Here is a 20382-nt window from a genome sequence, read left to right as displayed (position 1 = left end):
AAGTATTTTAACATTTTAAGTGTTTAAAATGTGCAATTCATTTGTTTTTTTGCTCACCTTATTTAAATGGCAATATGTGATTGGACTGGTCAATGATCGTGCTTCTCAAATATCACAGTTGCAACAGGGCTAGATAAGCAAAAAAAATTTATTAGCACTGACAGTTGTCTTAATGGTCCTCCACCAAAAATGTGCTTTTGGTCGCTCAGAACTTTCATGGCACGTATCTGGCTTTAGCAGGGGGTATTTAATGAATGCTGGCCAGAAGAGCTGTTCAGCATGCGTTTTACAACCCTGTCTCTGTAACTCCATTACCCTGCGACTCTTTGTTTTTAACCATTTTCATGTGCACTCATCTCAAAGCTTTGATATAGAATCTGGTGGGCCACACTTAACACAAACTGAACTCTCAGGAACCAAGACGCAAGCCATCTGGAGGAGGAGAGTCTTTCAGGGGTTAAGAGGAGTTTGCCCAGAGGGTTTTCCTCCAATGGAGGCGATGTTGAGGAGGAATGTGAACTCGTCAGCACATTATAAAGCAGATCCCTCACTGATACAAAGCCTAGCCATCTATAAGACTCCCTCTAAATATTTTCCCATATGTGGTCAAACACAATCCCATTTGTACCCACATACAGTTTTTTAAAGAAAGTATTTTACAGAAAGGGCTTTAAACATGGTTTTAACATAGCTCACTAGACTCCATCCTCCCCCAAGCCCTTCTTGAAAGTTTTTTAAAAGTGTCTGGCCAGAGGCTCTGCCTGCAGCTGTAAAGCAGGACGCCATGAGAGAAACATATGTCTGAACATTTAATGCTGTTAGAGGAAGAAAGACAGATGTACTCAGTCAGGACTCAAGATGGAGAAAGGGAGTGCACTCAGAAGGGCTCACAATGGAAACTTTTAGTAATTCCACCAGTCCAAACACTCCATGGCAAGTTTTGCCAGACATCCCACTCCTCCGTCTAGACTTTGGTTGTTTTGTTTCAGGGCTCAGACAGCGAGATGTTTATTAACATAATTATGTAGGAAGCCATTTGTCACATATAAAATGGAGGACACAAACACACCTTGTGGTGTCATGGGTAGTCCAATGTAAATCGCAAAAATTTCACGAGAGAGAAAAATAGGGAAATATTTATTTTGTGTAGAGATTACAGACAATATTGAATCAAAATTGACTTTTGTAACCACCCATCAATATGTAATTACTTTCTTAGACTCAGATTTTTTTTTAATTTTATTTTTGCTAACAAACCAAGACTAGATTTAAAAATTGTCATGTGCAGAATTCGACAAAAAAATGCGAATGTTGTTGATGCTTGCCAGGGAGTTATGCGGTTGCTAGAGTGGCTTAGGTGGTTGCTTACTGGCCCAAGTCAAAAGAATATCAAGTTTGCATGATGTTCTGGTCCATAGATTTGGCTTGGGTCCCTCCATCAATGGCTACATTTACATGCACCCCCATAATGTAATTATAATGTGATCAATGCAATACTGTGATGAAACTGTAGTTCATATAATCATAATACTGCAATTATATATGCAATTATGCTAATAATCAGAGTAATGATGATCACAGTAAGATATGTGGAGAACTCCTATTTTAATTGCTTTACAGGCATGTAAACTAGGGTTGCAACTAATGATTATTTTGATAATCGATTAATATAATGATTATTAGAACGATTAGTCGACTATTTGCCGATTATTGCAATGATTAATCATTAGCTCTTAACCGATTATGCAGCTTGTGCCCTGACTTAAAGGGGTCATGAACTGAGAAATTCCCTTGATCGTTTGACATATAAGAGATCATTGTACTATAAAAACATCCTGTAAGTTTCAGAACTCAAAACTTTCTCGTTAGTCTAAAAACTGCTATTGAAGCCAATCTGCCAAAACGACAGGATGTGGAATGTGCCACTTTATTACATAATAGTGTGGCTAAACAACGCCTCCGCAGAAGATCAACGCCTGTTTCTACATCACTGCCTGTTTAGCCCTGCCCACCGATTCACGCATGTAGTAGGTAAATAACGAGAGAGGCAAATGCAGGTCTATTCAGAAACCAAACGATAAAGATGGCTCTGAAGACAACAAGACGCTGTGCATTGCTAAGTTGTGGAAAAACAGTCTTTGCATTGCCTTCCTTCTGATCACAACATTAGGAAAGAGTGGATGAACTTTATTTTTAATTAAGTTAAATGTCAGTAAGAACTTGGTCCTTTGTTCACTTCATTTTACCGCGGATTCGTTTACAAAAAAGGCACAATTCGACGCAGGATTTTCAGAAAGATTGAAACTAAAAGACGATGCTGTGCCGACTATATTGGATCCGACAGTAATGTCGCACCACACAAGTTTGAGTAACTGTTTTTATTACGTGGTCACTATTGCTTTGTCTGTTATTACAGATCATTTGATATGTATTGAGTATTTATGCGTTTTTAACCTAAATCACAGCAGCACCCATCTATGAAGGATGTAGGCTGTCAAACATACATGCAGAAGTTTACATCGGTGGGCACACAGCTGTCATTTGGAACTTTGGGACCTAATCATAGACGCAAAGGTTTTTTAAATATGCAAAACTGTTAGCCAATCATACCAGTGGGCGGTTACTTCCGAATCTACAATCCGCCATGCCTATTCAAACAGTGTGTTACGATGAGGGGGGTCAAAACAGGACAGAAAATAGCCTATTACTTCTAAATTATGTTTTTTGATATAAAAATCTTGATAACATTATAAGTGGACCTCAGAGAACAGTAAAAAAAAAAAAAAGGCAGTTCATGACCCCTTTAAGGTTGTATTAAACGTGCTTACTAACAATAGAGGACAATCATCTTTTAAAAACACCTCTAAATGACATTCACTGTATTAAAGGGAAAAAAATAAGAAATTCACGGCAAAAAAACCTATTGTTATTAAGTGTTTTTGTCTTGTTTTCCATTTTAAAATTGTCTATAAATCCTTGAAACAAGATGCATTTACTTGAGAATCAACATATAAGATATTTAGACTTGCTTTAAGAGAATGTATCTTAAATATAAGTATATTTTGTATATGTGTATATTTTCAGTTGGTTATACTTCTGCGAGTGCAGTAAAGACAACATATATCTATCCTCTAAAAGCAAATCTGAATATTGTATATGCTGCTTTTCAGGTGAAAGCATTTTTTTGTTTTTTTTAAGGATTTTTAGATATTTTAAAATATTTGTTCTGCGAATATTTCTTGTGCAGTATAGTTGCTAAAGAAAATGTACGTTGTTTTAAAGAAGTTTTAGATATTTATATTGGAAAACAAGCCAAAACCAAAATAAAATTATAAGTGTATTTTGTTGCTGTGTATAATGGGGCGAAGACTTCCCTCTCTCACCTTTGTTCATTTCAATCCATCTTTAATAACAAACTCTAATTTTTTTTTTTTCCCTCCCTTATTTGGAATTCCCAATGCACGAAGTCCTCATGGTGGCATAGTGACTCACCTCAATCCAGGTGGCGGAGGATGAATCTCAGTTTCCTCTGCGTCTGAGACCGTCAATCTGCGTATTTTATCACATGGCTTGTTGAGCACGTTACTGTGGATAAATAGAGAATTGGCACATGTGGAGGCTTCACGCTATTCACCGCGGCATCCACGCACAAATCACCACGCGCCCCACCGAGAGTGAGAACCACATTATAGCAACCGTGAGGAGGTTACCCCATGTGACTGTACCCTCCCTAGCAACCGGGCCAATTTGGTTGCTTATGAGACCTGGCTGGAGTCACTCAGCACGCCCTGGATTCAAACTCACGACTCCAGGGGTGGTCAAACTCTCTCTTATTAATAAAGGCGCGTATTGCCAATTTTCTTCACGCTAAGAAATGCGCATTGACACGTATTATGATTCAATAAGTTGCGAGCTATCATGTTATAATCTAGCTGCATTGAGCGCGCGTGCTCGGGGACGAGTGTACCCGCGACAGATTGTGCATCAGCCGGGGCCAGTTTCAATCTCTCCCCCTTAGATCGGGACATTCACGCAACTCATAGAAGAGGCGCTGACCGCACAGAGAAATGCCAGTTTTGGAGTTTGTAATAATCTGCTGCCATATTATTTGAAATTTTTAATGTTCCACAAAGAGAGTGCTTCAGTATTGACTTATTTTGTATTTTCGAATTATAATTCTCTTATACTTTGCGATCTACATCACCTGAAGCTGTGAAAGTTTAGAGTGCATCTGGACTGTGATCTTCCTCTCCTCATTCAGGCGTGAACTGCAGTGCTGCTCTCACGCATCATAATTAGAGTTTAATGTGATCACATGTTACGTTAAATGAGATCAAATGACTATTCGTCAATTAAAATTTTTGTAGACAATTTTTAAAATCGACGTTGTCGATAATGTCGACTAATAGTTTCAGCCCTAATATAAATGCTTTAATTGCATTTCTTCCACTCTGGCCAGTGCCATAACGGATGATGTTATGCTCAAGCACAGGTTTGAAAACATTGCAAAACAATGATTCGACAAATACAAACTCTGATTGCTTTGTGATAAACTTTAGTCAACAGAAATTAAATGTTTTAAAGCTATGAACGTTTTAAAGGTTTTATCCAAAACCAAATGGGGAGCAGACAGTTAAACTCTTATGAATCTGTACAGAACCTTGATGTGCTCAAAGCTGGACTATGGAAGCATCATTTATGGATCAGCCAGGAGATCATATATACGACTTCTAGATACTGTTCACCACCAAGGTATTTGACTGGCCTTAGGAGCATACAGAACATCACCAATTCAAAGTTTATATGTGGAAGCCAATGAACCTTCCTTGGAAATCAGACGCCTAAAGCTGACCCTACAATATGCAATCAAACTGAAAACAAATAATGCAAATCCAGCCTATCCAGCAGTTTTTTCAATTCAAAATTCATTACTATATGAAAGAAAACCAAGTCACATTCGTCCATTTGGCCTACGTGTAAAAACCCATCTGGAGAATCTGAAAGTGGATCTAAACATTCTGGAGTAGACACTTTTTTGCTAAATCCTCCCATGGGATCTCAAAAAGCCCAAAATCCATCTGGATTTAACAAGAAACCAAAAATCAAAAACTCATCTGAATGAATTTTACCAACAATTCTTGGATATAAGAGCTGTGTTCCCACAACATATCCCAGTATACACAGATGGATCCAAATCTGAAAATCAAATGGCAGCAGCCTTTGCAACAAGTCAACTGTGTCAAGGCATCCACATCCCTGACCAAAGTTCAGTTTTTACTGCAGAGGCAAATGCTTCATTACTAGCACTGAAGTTCATTGAGACTGTTCCACAGAAATCCTTTTTAATGATAACTCTAAATCATGTCTGGAAGCATTGGAGTCTATAAGAACTGATCACCCAACAATTGTGAAGATTTTAAACAGTCATCTCTGGAATCAAAGAATTTTAGTATTATTTTCTGCTGGGTACCTGGCCACTCAGGAATCTCTGGAAATGAACAAGCAGATAGAGCTGCCAAAGAAGCATTATCCCCAGAACCAGTAAAATGCTCTTCCATTCACAGACCTAAAACCATCATTAAACGTATACACTAAAAAACAAATGGCAGTCATAATGGGATCAATGTTTAACCAACAAATTACGGGAAATAAATCCTGTTGCTGGGACAAGACACGTATTCCCTTTTAATAATCGTTGGGATCAAGTCACTTACATTCGATGCTGGATAGGACACGCAAGGCTCACACACCAATTTGTACGATCTGGAGAAAATTCACCAAAGTGCCCATCCTGTCAGAGCCCACTATCCATCTTAACCACCTTTTTTAGTTTTACTCTTGAATAACTAATCTGGCTTTCACCATGAATATAGCCATAGAAGCTGGCATGGCATTAAAAAAGGAAAGAAATTCAATGGAAATTTGCATCATTTGCACTGTGTACGAGTGTGCAGAATGCGGAAAACCAAAATATGCTTTGACCTAGGGCTGGGACATTTGGCCAAAAATGCTATCACACTTTTTTTCCATATCATTCGATATCAGTATTTATCAAAATACACATTTCATACCATTAATGAGGTAGAAAGACATCCTACATGTTTGTTAGACCTCAAGAATGAATGTAAATACAACTTGCTAGTTTACAAGTAAACTCCAGAGGGTGACCTTAAAAGTATACTCCGTTTCAGATTTATTCCTACATAAGGTGTTTGACTCGTCTGAAAGGCTTTCTTGTGATGCTCTACACCAGCTCAACTGCTATTAAACATCACAATAAGAAAAAACACTTCCTTGCCTGTGACATTTGTGCGATTTTACATTGATGGACTACCCATTCAAGCTCAAGGGCTTATGATTTTAAGATACATGATCTAATCAAATCCGGCTGGATAAAACCATGTCAGTTCTACAATATTTTGAGCGAAATATTCTGTTTTCCACATGAGTGTGTCACATTATGCCAGTTAAATATCTTGCAAATGCTGTCATGTTGCCTTTCATTTGCAATGTTACCACATAGTTGGGAATATGCTATAGTTATGTAGTCTGCTGTCACTGTTTGCTGTGCAGTCCTGCAGGATGGAGGTTTTTTTAGAGGAGGTCTACATGTTGTTCTCCCATTGTTCTACAATATAAGCTGATTTTAGGCTGTAATAAAGTAGCTGGGGATGTCACCTTTGCCATCCTGAAATACAGCAACATGTGGCAGTGGTGCATTCAAATGCAGGCAATTCAACCTCTTACCAAGTCTGACTTCACCATCAGAACTATTCAACTGTCACCTCTTATATTTCTACACATGTATGTGGAGCATACAAGTCTGTGTGTGTGTTTGCATGGGCTTTGGGGGGGGGTAAACGGCAGGTGGAGTTTCCTCTCACCCCTTCCATAGAAAACATACACACAGCCATGCCACATGGAAGTGCTTATATAATTGTATATAAGAAACCTCTGGCAGCTCATCAGAGAAGCCGCTGTGGTATGGAGACCATGTTTTGTGATAGTCCTAGGTGGATTTTTGCCACACTGCAGCGCAAACGCCGATCGTCATAAGACAGGAGGTCAGAGAACCCACAAATTCTGTTTGGACCCTCTGAGCAGCAAGATGCTTTTTGTTGTGGTGTTTTAAAGGGTTAGTTCACCAAAAAATGAAAATCCTTTCATGATTTACTTACCTTTAAGCCATCCCAGATGTGTATAAATTTCCTTCTTCAGTTTGATGGTCCAATAGTCACAATTAGGCAGCATACAAAAATAAAAAATAAACTGATAATTAAAACTTTTAACTTTTAAAAATCGCCTCCTGCCAGCAGACAATGCATCACGTTACAGTCACGTGATGTAAGCGCAATGGCACGTTCACGTGAGAAGTCGGAAGCGCACTCTTTGTATACAACAGAGGAACGAACATCACACAAGAGTTAGTTCATTTCGAACAGCAATACAACTCTGGGCGGAAGCAACGATTTAAAGTTAAAAAATGTTTATCAATTTGTTTCTTACACCAACCTATCGGTTTGCTTCAGAAGACATTATTGATTGGAGTCGTGCGGATTACTTGTATGCTGCCTAAATATGCCTTTTGGACTGTCAAACAGCCAGCAGCCTGATGGCACCCGTTTACATGCATTGTATGGACAAACTGATCTGAAATCTGCTTATAAAAATCTTCACAACGGTTCTGCTGAAGAAGGAAATTCATACACTTCTGGGATGGCTTAAAGGTAAGTAAATCATCAGAGAATTTTCTTTTTTGGATGAACTAACCCTTTAAGTGTTAATCAGGGTCAATAAATCTTGAGTTCTTGATATAATCCAGGCGGAATGCAGTTATAGTCCAGCAGTTATTCCTGACCGGATGATTGTGTGATGTAGTTTAAATGTGGGGTTACGTTTTAACAAATTTAGATGTGTGCAAGTTTTAACTTTATAAAAATTTATGCTACAACTATGCTAAAGTCATAACTTTTTCATAGATGGCACAATGTTCAGTGTTTGTTCCAAAAATTTCTTTTGGACCCTGTGGAGTTTAGTGACATATATAAAGTGCTTTACTGGTCGCTCAGAGGCAGGCAATTAAAGGTGCAAAGGAAACACATCTCTGCATTCAGCGAAACCACAAAAAACCTCAGCCGCATGGACAGCGTGTCTGTTCAAACTCATTCACGGTTCACAATAACTCTCTCTCTCTCTCACACACACACACACACACACACACACACACACACACACACACACACACTTGCACTCAGGAATCCAGGGGCCCAGCTGATTTTGTTTTGCCTCTCATCAATTGCCAATTAGGTCATTCGAATGAGCAGACACCTCCCACAGCGGGTAGAAGGATACAGAGCAATGTGCTAGTGGAGAGAGACAGAGACTTCAAGATGGAGAAAATTTTGTCCATGTGTGTTTTGGGAAGAGAGAACCTCAAAGGGATGTGTGACTTCCCAGAAAATAGATTAGGAAGCAGAGGGCAGTTTTAAGTTTGCCTGACGGATACTTCACAGTGCTTAAATTAGTGTGTTACTGTGCTCTGCAAACAAAGTTTTGCCATTTACCCTAACTTTCAACCTATAGGTGCTCTTGTTCAAGATAAATGCATTTAATACCTTTTTGACTACTATTAAATGTTTTTATCTAGAAAAATATGGCAAATTTCGAACTTAGGGAAAATTGGACTTTGTTGCTTTCAAGCATATTTGCGATTAAGGAACACTTTTGACTTTGGTTTTTTTTTGTTCACAAATTCTGTGTTTTCTGTCTTTTTCTGCAATCTGTATTTGAAAGGTTAATTCAGTTTTATCAAAAGGGTGTCTAGATGAATACATTCAATAAAACTTCAAATTAAAAACTATAATTAAAGGTAAATGGAACAATTCATTTTCGACTATACATTGCATTATTTTATCAAATGTACTTTTATCAGATCCTCAGCACAATCCAAAACAAAACATTTGAGTTATTTTTGTCAAATAAATTCACAGAGCATCACAGATATTGCTTAAATGTAATATAATTATAGTTGATTTATTTTCATTATTACATTTTAATTTTTCATAATGATTCAGTAGTATTAAATTTGTCATTTTATTTAATTTATTTATTTTTCCATTTAAATGGAGCTTTAATTTTGGCGGAAAACTGAGTGAAGCCACAAAAGGCTGTAATTTAAATATATAGTCTGTATGCTGCCTGCTTTACAGTGAATAAGCATTCTGTTCGGTGCACAGTGCAATACACTGTTGTTGTTTCCTCCTTGTCTTGTTGTCCACCAACATTTTGTGAAAGCAATGGCCCAATGGTGAGTGTTGCCGCCTTGTGGACCCACTGATTAGTTAACTAATTCCAGAGGCATGCACAGACTATGTGCACAGAGTACGCGTGGTTAAAAAAATAAACCTGCACGCGTACAATGCTCAAGCACTCTGCTGATGACAAATCGTTACTCGTCCTGTACGCATACGCTAGGATATGCATAAAAATACTTTGGGTGTAAATTCTCAATCTGCTCGAACATCAGCAAAGCTCCGCCTACTCACCTGTCAATCAACCGCTGTGCTAAAACAACAGTTTAAACTTTATTACAATCTTACACCGTATCGATTTACCTATCCCAACCCTGATTTTGAACCATTTTACCCTACATTCAAGTCTGCCATATTCTTTTTTATTTTATTTTTTTTTTATCACGTGTTGGCTGAAAAAAAAAAAAAAAACTGGAAGTGGAATAATTAAGTGGCAGTAATCACCATAGCCTAAATTTAGCAGCACACTTTCTGTTTGTGGCTGAAAAATAAAGTAGTTCTAACTCTTCTTTACCTCTGAGTGGGAAACTCTTATCTTTCCACACCTGCTTTAATGAAAGACCGGTGGACGCCACAGGCACAACAATAGGCCCCGATCCTACTTTGAGAGGGAAGATGGGGGAGGGGGAGAAGGAAAGAGTGAATGAAAGTTGAGAGGCCAGCATAGAAGATGGTGTGTGTGAGATAATACAAGCAAATGCACAGGCAGGAAAAGAAACGGGCACTTTGTCAAAGGTTTATACCAGCCATCACAGCAATGGCTTTGGCGTGCAGAGAAGCAGCCAACAGGAAAGTAAATGGAAACCTGTATATAAATGCTAAAGGAAAAATGCATTAGCCACAAGGCCAGAGAGAAAATCCTATTCCCTCACGCTGTTTTCCACTATACCTGGGCCAGTAAGGCTCAGATTGTTTGTAAAATAAAGATGCAAAACTTACATTTGATGGACTTCAACTCATGCTCGCATGCAGCTCCGCATGCATAGAAGTGATAAAACAAGTACATCATGGTAATAGTGTTTGGATATACACCAGGAAATGTTCTCACTAACAGGATCCACACAGTTCCCAGAGATGAGAAACCGCAATGTTGGACTGTGACTGGGAAATATGTGTTCACAGTTAAAAGCTTTTACTGGTGTTATGGCTAGATTTGGGAATCGACAGTGTACGACTGAGTGCAGTGTACAACAACAGAGTATATGCACTGTCGACATAAAAATAATTTTGACATTCAGTTCCATGAGTGTCATGAATGTCTGCATTCTAGTACCAATGCAGACTGAACACTGTACCAACATACTCTGTGTTTCCTGCTACAGAATCTAGAACGCCAAAGCAAAATAAATAGCTTTAGCTGAATTGAATATGATGAGAGAGAAACTCTGGGCTCAGAAAAATAACAAAAAAAACACTGTGCACTTAAGTACTAACTAGGGATGGGCAATAAAACGATATTGATATCAGAAAAATTAATTCCCCTAATATTGATAAACTTTTGAATAATTTTCAATATTTAGCCGATGTTCTACATCTAGACGATCGGATCAGGTACGTGTAGCTAAAAGGGCAAGCAGTTTGGCAAAGTTATATACAACTAGCAAATTGAATTACATGAAATCAGCCGATTAGGAAGAATTAGCTGGCTAGCGGCTACATAGCCCTGCTGTTGTGGAAACCGGCAATGAGGCTCGGTAGACGCTAGCTAGCTATCCGGCTAATATGATATTGTTGTGTACTGAACAAGACAGCACTGACAATGCAATACAGCTATTGATTACATTTACACTGTTGTTTTTTGAACATATATTTTTTTTAAACAATTTTTATATATATTTTATATAACATTTTATTATGCAATAGTAAAAATGTTCTGTCCTGAATTCTTAACTTTCACACGTTATTCTAATGCTCTGATTAAACCCATAAGCCTTAATTTCTCATGAAGCCAAACCTTCGAGATTTCGTTTAATCATTTAATCATACATCAGTCTGCAGTAAGTGTGCCTCTCTTCCTCTGTGTCACTGCGTGTATGATCCAGGAAAATGGTGTTTACTCAAGTGCTAAGAATCATGTAGTGGAATGCGTCTATGACTGAAGAGACTTGAACGTGTCCAGTGCTACACTACGTAATGAATGCTGGGTGGTAACTCAATGTTAAGTCTGTCGTCTTGTTTTTTTCCCCACCACGACCTCATCTGTAGTGGTTTATGCTAATTCCCTCCACTCCAGAAAGCTGTTTCCTGGGTCGTGCGTCCACGAGACCTCGGTACACACTACTGTAGTTGTAACATCTGGTCCACAGAGAGGGGACCCGCTTTTACGAGTAGGTAACTCGAGTGGAATCACAACTATAGATTTACATGCAGCTGCTGCCACAGTATGGCTGAGCAAGATATAATTAGCGTTTGATCTGGTCTTTGGTGAAGCCATTAAGTTGTGAGAAAGCAGCCTTGTAGGGTTTGAAAGGGAATACTGTACCTGACACTGAGCTCTGAGGATGATGGAGAATTTGTTTGGGTAAAATGGACGTAAGCCTGTTACACGGTTTTAGCTTTTAGTTGGTAATCTCAAGGAAATATTATCCTCCGTGTGTCCGATCAGCTTCTGCTTTATTAATGCATTAGTCTCGAACTTTTTTTGTAGTTAAAGCTTTTTTTTTTTTTTAGTCTTTTGATTGATGGACATGTCCTGTTTAACAGTACATCAAAATGAATTTAAAACAATAGTGCTATGACACCTAAATGGGTCAAATGAGTGACTGAACAATAGACTTCAAGCAATCCATCAGCGGACTGTCAGAACACAGGAAACCCAAAGCAAAACTAGCTTTGCGTTCTCGGGGTGATCATTTCCTTTTTTGCAAGTCATTTTAAAGATTCCAGATTAAGCTATAGAAAGTCAGATTTTTTTTTTTTTTATCATCAAATTGTTTGTTTCCAGGAGTGTTGGTTATTTGAGATGTTACAGACATTACAGCTGATTTTCTGTGAAGCTGAATAATTCTGATTAAAAGTAATAGCTAGAATTATCCAGTCATTGTTAAAATAAAATTAAGCATTATACATTTTGAATCTATGTACCAATTACATAGTTCGATCTCTACCAAATGTCATCTGCAGCCTGAAATGGAACTTTTGGTTGGATTTTTAGGAGTGAATGCACTTAGCTGCATAGAAAGCTATAGAACCCATGCTCCCTGTTTAGTGAATGACTTAACCTCTGTCTGCATTGGTCTCGGAACAGTTGGAAATGCACCTTATTTTCATCCTAATTCCATATAAAGTCTCTGAAAGCAACATTTTTCAGCTTTTGGATGAAACTATTTGAGCTCTTTATTATAGAGGGATCTTAGTGTAAATGTGGCCTTTACCTGTCACAAACACTGATTGCATATCCTCTTTGTGTGATTGCCTCCTTCACTCTTCTGTTGAAGTTATCTGCTCTTTGCTGATCATAGATCAGTGCACTTTTGTGTGAACTGCTTTTAATAAATCATGTGCCAAGAGCATACTGTATATGTCTTATTGAGTGGTAATAGACAATCTGTGCTATGCACTAGTCATGCACAGATCAGATTTAGAAAAAGATAACCTGTAATGTACTGCACTTTAGTTTGTTCCAGTCCTCTAATCTGATTAGAAATGTTTCAATCAAGTTGATATTTAGTCGACCACACATATAAAATGCATTGCAAATCAGTTTATTAACACTATTTCTTTCACTTTCTTTCACAGGTACTGCGTTTTTTCTGCGACAGCTGTGCCGTGCCAATCTGTAGGGAGTGTAGCGTGGGCAGACATGCAGGTCACAGTTTCACCTATCTGCAGGAAGCACTGCAGGACTCCAGAGCTCTGACCATCCAGCTGCTCGCAGACACACAGCAGGGCAGACAGGCTGTACAGGTTAGTTAACATAAACTCTCTCTGATAAACACAGCTCTCACACCTGCTGGTTTTTTAAAGAGAGATTTCTTTGCTCTATTTCTACTGTTTTGCTAGGTACATCAAGATTTCCCTCCACTATCTTTATTATTTTACTCTGAATTGTGTTTGGTACTGTATATTGCCCCAATTTATTACTTTTGCATGTACATGTGGTTTTTGTTAATGTTGTTCTAATGAACAAAGGGTAAAAATGTTCTGTTGTAACAGAAAATTGACAGCATGCCACAAAGCTTTAGTCTGCAATATTCATGAAAATGTTAATTATTGCCTCATTTAATTTCTTAAAAATGGTGATAATTTTGTTCCGCTTTGTACGCATGCATAAACACACTTTCGAAGAAGTGCCTGTGAGTGAGAGTCTTTCTCTCCCACTTTGTGGAAGTAAATGGATTTAAAAAAACACAGGGTGTAGAATTGAGCTGACTTTCTATTAGCATCACTGTGCATGCTCACCCCCACTCACTGAATAAAGAGAATAGAAGTAGAGGGTGGGGCGCTGACCCAGTGCTCAGTTGCTGCTTCTATTCAGTGCCCTGTTGGCCCTAGCAGGGCGGATCATTAGTTGCGCACAGAAGAAACATTTCTATCTCTCCGTCACTCTTCAAAAAGGAACCTTGGGTGGGGGCAGAACAGCACCCATTAGGGCTGTTCACATCCATCCTTCTCCAGTGACATCGTGTTTGTTGGCAAGGAAACCCAGGAGTGAATTTAAAAGTGAAAGACCGAAAAGATGGGTTTAATTAAAGGTACTATAGAGAATGAATTCCAGAGGGAGTTTATGCTGCTCAGCTTTTTCCAACCCTTATCCCATGCCAGTGATTGTGATTTTCTTACATAGAGATGCTCCAGTTAGGATCTTCAGAGCCAATTACCACTGTCTTGTCATCAGAATTGCCAGACCAATCCCAGTACCAATAACTGAGCTTTTAACAGGAGCCCTGTCATAACTGATTATACACCGATCAGCCACAACATTAAAACCACCTGCCTAATATCGTGTAGGTCCCCCTCGTGCCGCCAAATCAGCTCTGACCCGTCAAGGCATGGACTCCACAAGACCGCTGAAGGTGTCCTGTGGTATCTGGCACCAAGACGTTAGCAGTAGATCCTTTAAGTTCTGTAAGTTGTGAGGTGGGGCCTCCATGGATCGGACTTGTTGGTCCAGCACATCTCATAGATGGGGAATTTGGAGGCCAAGTCAACACCTTGAACTTTCTTATGTTCCTCGAACCATTCCTGAACATTTTTTGCAGTGTGGCAGGGCGCATTATCCTGCTGAATGAGTCCATTGCCATCAGGGAATACAGTTGCCATGAAGGGGTGTACCTGGTCTGCAATAATGTTTAGGAAGGTGGCACGGGTCAAACTGACATCCACATGAATGGCTGGACCCAGGGTTTCCCAGCAGTACATTGCCCAGAGCATCATACTGCCTCCGCTGGCCTGCCACACTGCCTATCTTCCCCAGGTAAACGACACATGCACCCGGCCGTCCACATGATCTAAAAGAAAACATGATTCATCAGACCAGGCCACCTTCTTCCATCACCCCATGATCCAGTTCTGATGCTCACGTGACCATTGTAGGCACTTTCGGCGATGAATAGTGGTCTGCATGGGCGCTCTGACCAGTCTGCGGTTATGCAGCCCCATAAGCAGCAAGCTGCGATGCACTGTGTGTTGACACCTTTCTATCATGGCTAGGATTAAGTTTTTCAGCAATTTGTGCTACAGTAGCTCTTCTGTGGGATCGGAGCAGATGGGCTAGCCTTCGCTCCCCACGCACATCAATGATCCTTGGGCGCCCATGACCCTGTCGCCGTTTCACCGGTTGTCCTTCCTTGGACCACTTTTGGTAGGTACTAACCACTGCATACTGGGAACACCCCACAAGATCTGCCATTTTGGAGATGCTCTGACCCAGTCATCTAGCCATCACAATTTGGCCCTTATCAAAGTCACTCAGATCCTTACACTTGCCAATTTTTCCTGCTTCTAACATATGAAATTCAAGAACTGACTGTTCACTTGTTGCCTATAATATACCCCTTGACAGGTGCCATTGTAACGATATAATCAATGTTATTCACTTCACCGGTCAGTGGTTTTAATGTTGTGGCTGATCAGTGTATATCCTCTCTGCTGAATGTCACTTGAATTTTCCAGTAAATGTAATACCATAGCTTATGTTATCTAGTTTTTGACAAAAATACTAGGGGTGGGAATTGCCATAGACCTCCAGATTCAATATTAGAACATTATGTAGTTGCCGATTCAATTTGTATTGTGATTTTGTAAGTATTGCGAGATTGTTACAATATAAACTCAGCAAAAAAAGAAATGTCCTCACACTTTCAACTGCTTTTATTTTCAGCAAACTTAGCATGTAAATATTTGTATGAACATATAAAAATTCAACAACCAAGACATAAACTGAACAAGTTTCACAGACATGTGACCAACAGAAATGGAATAATGTGTCCTTGAACAAAGGTGGGGGGACTGTTACAAAAGTAACAGTCAGTATCTGGTGTGGCCACCAGCTGCATTAAGCACTGCAGTGCATCTCCTCCTCATGGACTGCACCAGATTTGCCAGTTCTTGCTGTGAGATGTTACCCCACTCTTCCACCAAGGCACTTGCGGGGGATGTCCCAGACGTGCTCAATGGGATTGAGATCCGGGCTCTTCGCTGGCTATGACAGAACACTGATATTCCTGTCTTGCAGGAAATCATGCACAGAACGAGCAGTATGGCTGGTGGCATTGTAATGCTGGAGAGTCAGGATGAGCCTGCAGGAAGGGTACCACATGAGGGTGGAGGATGTCTTCCTGTAACACACAGCGTTGGGATTGAGCTTGTTGTCACTGCAGGCAATCCGATGATACTGTGACACACTACCCCAGACCATGACGGACCCTCCACCTCCAAATCGATCCCACTCCAGAGTACAGGCCTTGGTGTAACGCTCATTCCTTCAACGATAAACGCCATCCGACATAAAGAGTCCGACCATCACCCCTGGTGAGACAAAACCATGACTCGTCAGTGAAGAGCACTTTTTGCCAGTCCTGTCTGGTTCAGCGAAGGTGGGTTTGTGCCCATAGGCGACACTGTTGCCGATGATGTCTGGTAAGGACCTTCTTTACCACAGGCCTACAAGCCCTCAGTCCAGCCTCTCTCAGCCTATTTCGGACAGTCCGAGCACTGATGGGGGAGGGATTGTGTGTAACTTGGGCAGTTGTTGTTGCCATCCTGTACCTGTCCCGCAGGTGTGATATTCGGATATACCGATCCTGTGCAGGTGTGAGCCTCTGCGAGGATGATCGGCTGTCTTTCCTGTCTCCCTGTAGCTCTCTTAGGCATCTCACAATACGGAAATTGCAATTTATTGCCCTGGCCACATCTGCAGTCCGCATGCCTCCATGCAGCATGCCTAAGACACGTTCATGCAGATGAGCAGGGACCCTGGGCATCTTTCTTTTGGTGTTTTTCAGAGTCCGTAGAAAGGTCTCTTTTTAGTGTCCTAAGTTTTTATAATTGTGACCTTAATTGCCTACCTGTAAGCTGTTAGGGTCTTAACGACCGTTCCACAGGTGCATGTTCATTAATTGTTTATGGTTCATTGAACAAGCATGGAAAACTTTGTTTAAACCCTTTACAATAAAGATCTGTAAAGTTATTTGGAATTTTACAAAATTATCTTTAAAATACAGTGTCCTGAAAAAGGGACGTTTCTTTTTTTTTTTTTTTTTTTTTTTTGCTGAGTGTGTGTGTGTGTGTGTGTGTGTGTGTATGTATGTGTATATATATATGTCAATCAGCCACAACATTAAAACCACCTGCCTAATATTGTGTAGGTCCCCATATTGCCGCCAAAATAGCACCAACCCGCATCTCAGAGTAGCATTCTGAGATGCTATTCTTCTCGCCACAATTGTACAGAGTGGTTATCTGAGTTACCGTAGACTTTCAGTTCGAACCAGTCTGGCCATTCTCTGTTGACCCCTCTCATCAACAAGGCGTTTCCGTCCAGAGAACTGCCGCTCACTGGATGTTTTTTGTTTTTGGCACCATTCAGAGTAAATTCTAGAGGCTGTTGTGCGTGAAAATCCCAGGAGATCAGCAGTTACAGAAATACTCAAACCAGCCCATCTGGCACCAGCAATAATCCATGCGATTTATCTAATCAGCCAGTTGTGTGGCAGCATTGCAGTGTATAAAATCATTCAGATAGGGGTCATGAGCTTCAGTTAATATTCACATCAACCATCAGAATGGGGAAAAAAATTGATCTCAGTGATTTGGACCGTGGCATGATTGTTGGTGCCAGATGGGCTGGTATGAATATTTCTGTAACTGCTGATCTCCTGGGATTTTCATGCAAAGAGAGGCACTGCCCAGTATTAGTATAGACCATTTCAAGTAATGTTCTCTGGTGATGTCAAGTGATGTCATTGTTCCATGAACATTTCCTGCTTGTCAAAACAGAGACCATTTTGCAGAGATGGGCCACTTCTATTAAAATGAATGAGAAATTGGAACACCCAATGGCAGCCAATGGTCAACCCACCTTACAGGTAAAATAGCCAATCACCTTTTAGATACAGAAATCGCCTGTCAATCAACTCGAGAACATGCATGCACTTAAGCTATACAAAATGGTATAATTGCATTTTTAGCATAATCTGAGGTAAAGCACAATTTATTAAACCAGTTGTGACGGAATGGCACGCCCTTCCTGTGGATCATCGTTGCCCCACCTCGTGTGATGGGAATCTCATGATCCCAATGAAGAGCCTCATCACAGCTGCCTTTAAACACCGAGCACGCCTCTCCTCGGGAGACTGGTCTCTACCTGCTGGCATCTTTACAGGTCCAAGAACAGAGTGGGGGTCCGGTGCGAGGTAGATGCATCGTCGGACCCGCACCCCGGAAACCCGGCGTGAGTTGGAGCACGTGTCGAGGCCGATGGACCAGGGTGCTGTGCCACTATTCCCTTTAAGTGCTGAGGCCCTGGAAAGCCAGACCACTTGAGTGAAGCCACACAGTGTTTACCGACCGTTTTGGAGATTTCTGTCTTTCCCCATTCAAGTAGATAGCTGCACTTTCATGCCGCTTGTTTACATAGAAAAATAGCTGCCAAAACTGACCAAGAACATTCCAAAAATGGCCGTCGAGTGGAATGACTTGCCTTGAAATAGACTTTGTTGAAAGGATCCAGAAATACGTATGGACCATTCTGATTCCTTTGTTTTTGTTTACATTCTTGAAATGGTCTATAGTGTTACTAATAAAGTGCTCAGTGAGTGTATGTATATATGTATATTATTTATAATAAATATTATTATTTTTAGCAGGGAGACTATTTAAAAATAGTTTGTCCCAAGAATCGCAATTTGCAATAGAATTATCACAAAATATATCATATGAGAATGCATAGACCTATGAAGAAATAGCCTACAATGTTTAAGGTCAAATTAATATTATTACAACCCATTGTTGTAATTAAATGTAATGACTTATTTTTTAATAAAATAAAATATAAAAGTGACGGTAACACTTCACAATAAGGTTCCATTTGCTAATATTAACATTAATGAAAATGAACTTACAATGAACAATACTTTGTCAGCACTTATTAATCTTTGTTAATATTAATTTTAACATGTTCTAATATATTTCTAAAATCAAAAGTTGTATTTGTTAACATTTGTTAATGCACTATGAACAAATATAAACTAACAATGACCAATTGTATTTTTATTAACTAATATTAACCAAGATTCATTAATGCTGTAGGAAGATATATTGTTCATTGTTAGTTCATGATACCTAATGCATTAATTAATGTTAACAAATGGAACCTTATTGCAAAGTGTTACCAACAAAACAAACAAACATTCATTTCAAACAGATCTTGAATTAATAGAATGGAATAGTTTTCCAAAAGGAACATTAGTCTTATTCAGCAAGGTAAGGATAATTTGATAGGTAATGGTTAATAAGCAGTGGGTTTTTATTTATGAATATCAGCATAAAGAAACTTTTGGGAGACAATCTATTCTTCTTATCAATCAGATTGTGCATTTGCATATTGAATAGTTACTTGTTTGCAACACTTAAAGATGCAATCTTTTCATATTAGCCATTCCTCCCAGGGTGAGTCATTCTTAACTGCCAAATAAGGTTTTTTGTGTTAAAACCTTTAGCTGATGTTCCCCAACGCTATATTTATTTTTATTTTTTACCAAAAATATTCTGAAAAATGTAACTTAAAATATAGTTTCTTATTACACCAAAAATATATTAAACATTTAAATTTCATAAAATTCCATCAAATTTGAGTAATCTTTAATAAAAAAAATAAATGTTTTAATTTCATTAAATTAAAATGCATAAATCTTAAAAATAGGCAAACTTTGTTTTTTTTTTGTAGAATGGTTAAAAAATCGAAATGGTTTAGTGAGGTAAAATATAGCAATACTTTGAAATGTTTTTACCCCAAATAAGAAGTGATTATCGACTGATTCCGATTAGCTGCCTATCAATTGAAGTACCTCTACTCTTACATCTTTACTTGCCTCTCTCACAGCACTTTAGAAAACATACACTGTATTGCACACCACAATTTACACTGAATAGCCGCTTTCCCAAACACAGTTCTGGTACTTTTCCCTTAGTAATTTTATAGATTGGAACTCTTAAGAAGAACGGCAAATCCAATGACACTTTTCCCCTTTTGCATTCACTCGCACAAAAAGAACCCCAGTAGTTACGTCATCTAGTGTCGACCTTTTTTATTCTGATGTTGTTTGCACATGCAGTTCAATAGCAACAACATAATCAACAACACCGACGGAGGACGGCAGCATCGGAGCTACACTTTTGTTAGTACTGTTTTACACAAACTGTGGCTGCATCCAAAAACGTGAGCCTTGCTACCTAATCAGTTAAGCTTAAATGACGTGTTTTTGAATTAATGGAACTCTTAAGGAAACTGCTCTCAGAACAGTTTTAAAAGCATCTTATTTTCATCCTACCTCTGTATACAGCCCAGAAGGCAACATTTTCCAATTTTCAGATGCAGCCTGTGTCTTTACACTGAGCACACGCTGAACAC

The 20382-nt window shown here is 39.3% G+C and overlaps 1 protein-coding gene across 1 annotated transcript in view; it reads left to right on the top strand.

Annotated features, from left to right (window-relative positions):
• The window catches only part of LOC127452560 (E3 ubiquitin-protein ligase TRIM71), a 43666-nt gene that overhangs the window by 9638 nt on the left and 13646 nt on the right, over positions 1–20382 (top strand). Inside the window, exon 2 of the mRNA XM_051718097.1 lies at positions 13050–13217. Coding sequence (XP_051574057.1) covers positions 13050–13217 — 168 coding nt within the window. The remainder of the gene's footprint in view (positions 1–13049; positions 13218–20382) is intronic.

Source organism: Myxocyprinus asiaticus, chromosome 15 (assembly GCF_019703515.2).
Source record: "Myxocyprinus asiaticus isolate MX2 ecotype Aquarium Trade chromosome 15, UBuf_Myxa_2, whole genome shotgun sequence".
In the NCBI taxonomy this organism is placed as follows: domain Eukaryota; kingdom Metazoa; phylum Chordata; class Actinopteri; order Cypriniformes; family Catostomidae; genus Myxocyprinus; species Myxocyprinus asiaticus.
Note: the sequence above shows the minus strand (reverse complement) of the source record. Positions and strands in the feature narration are given on the sequence as shown.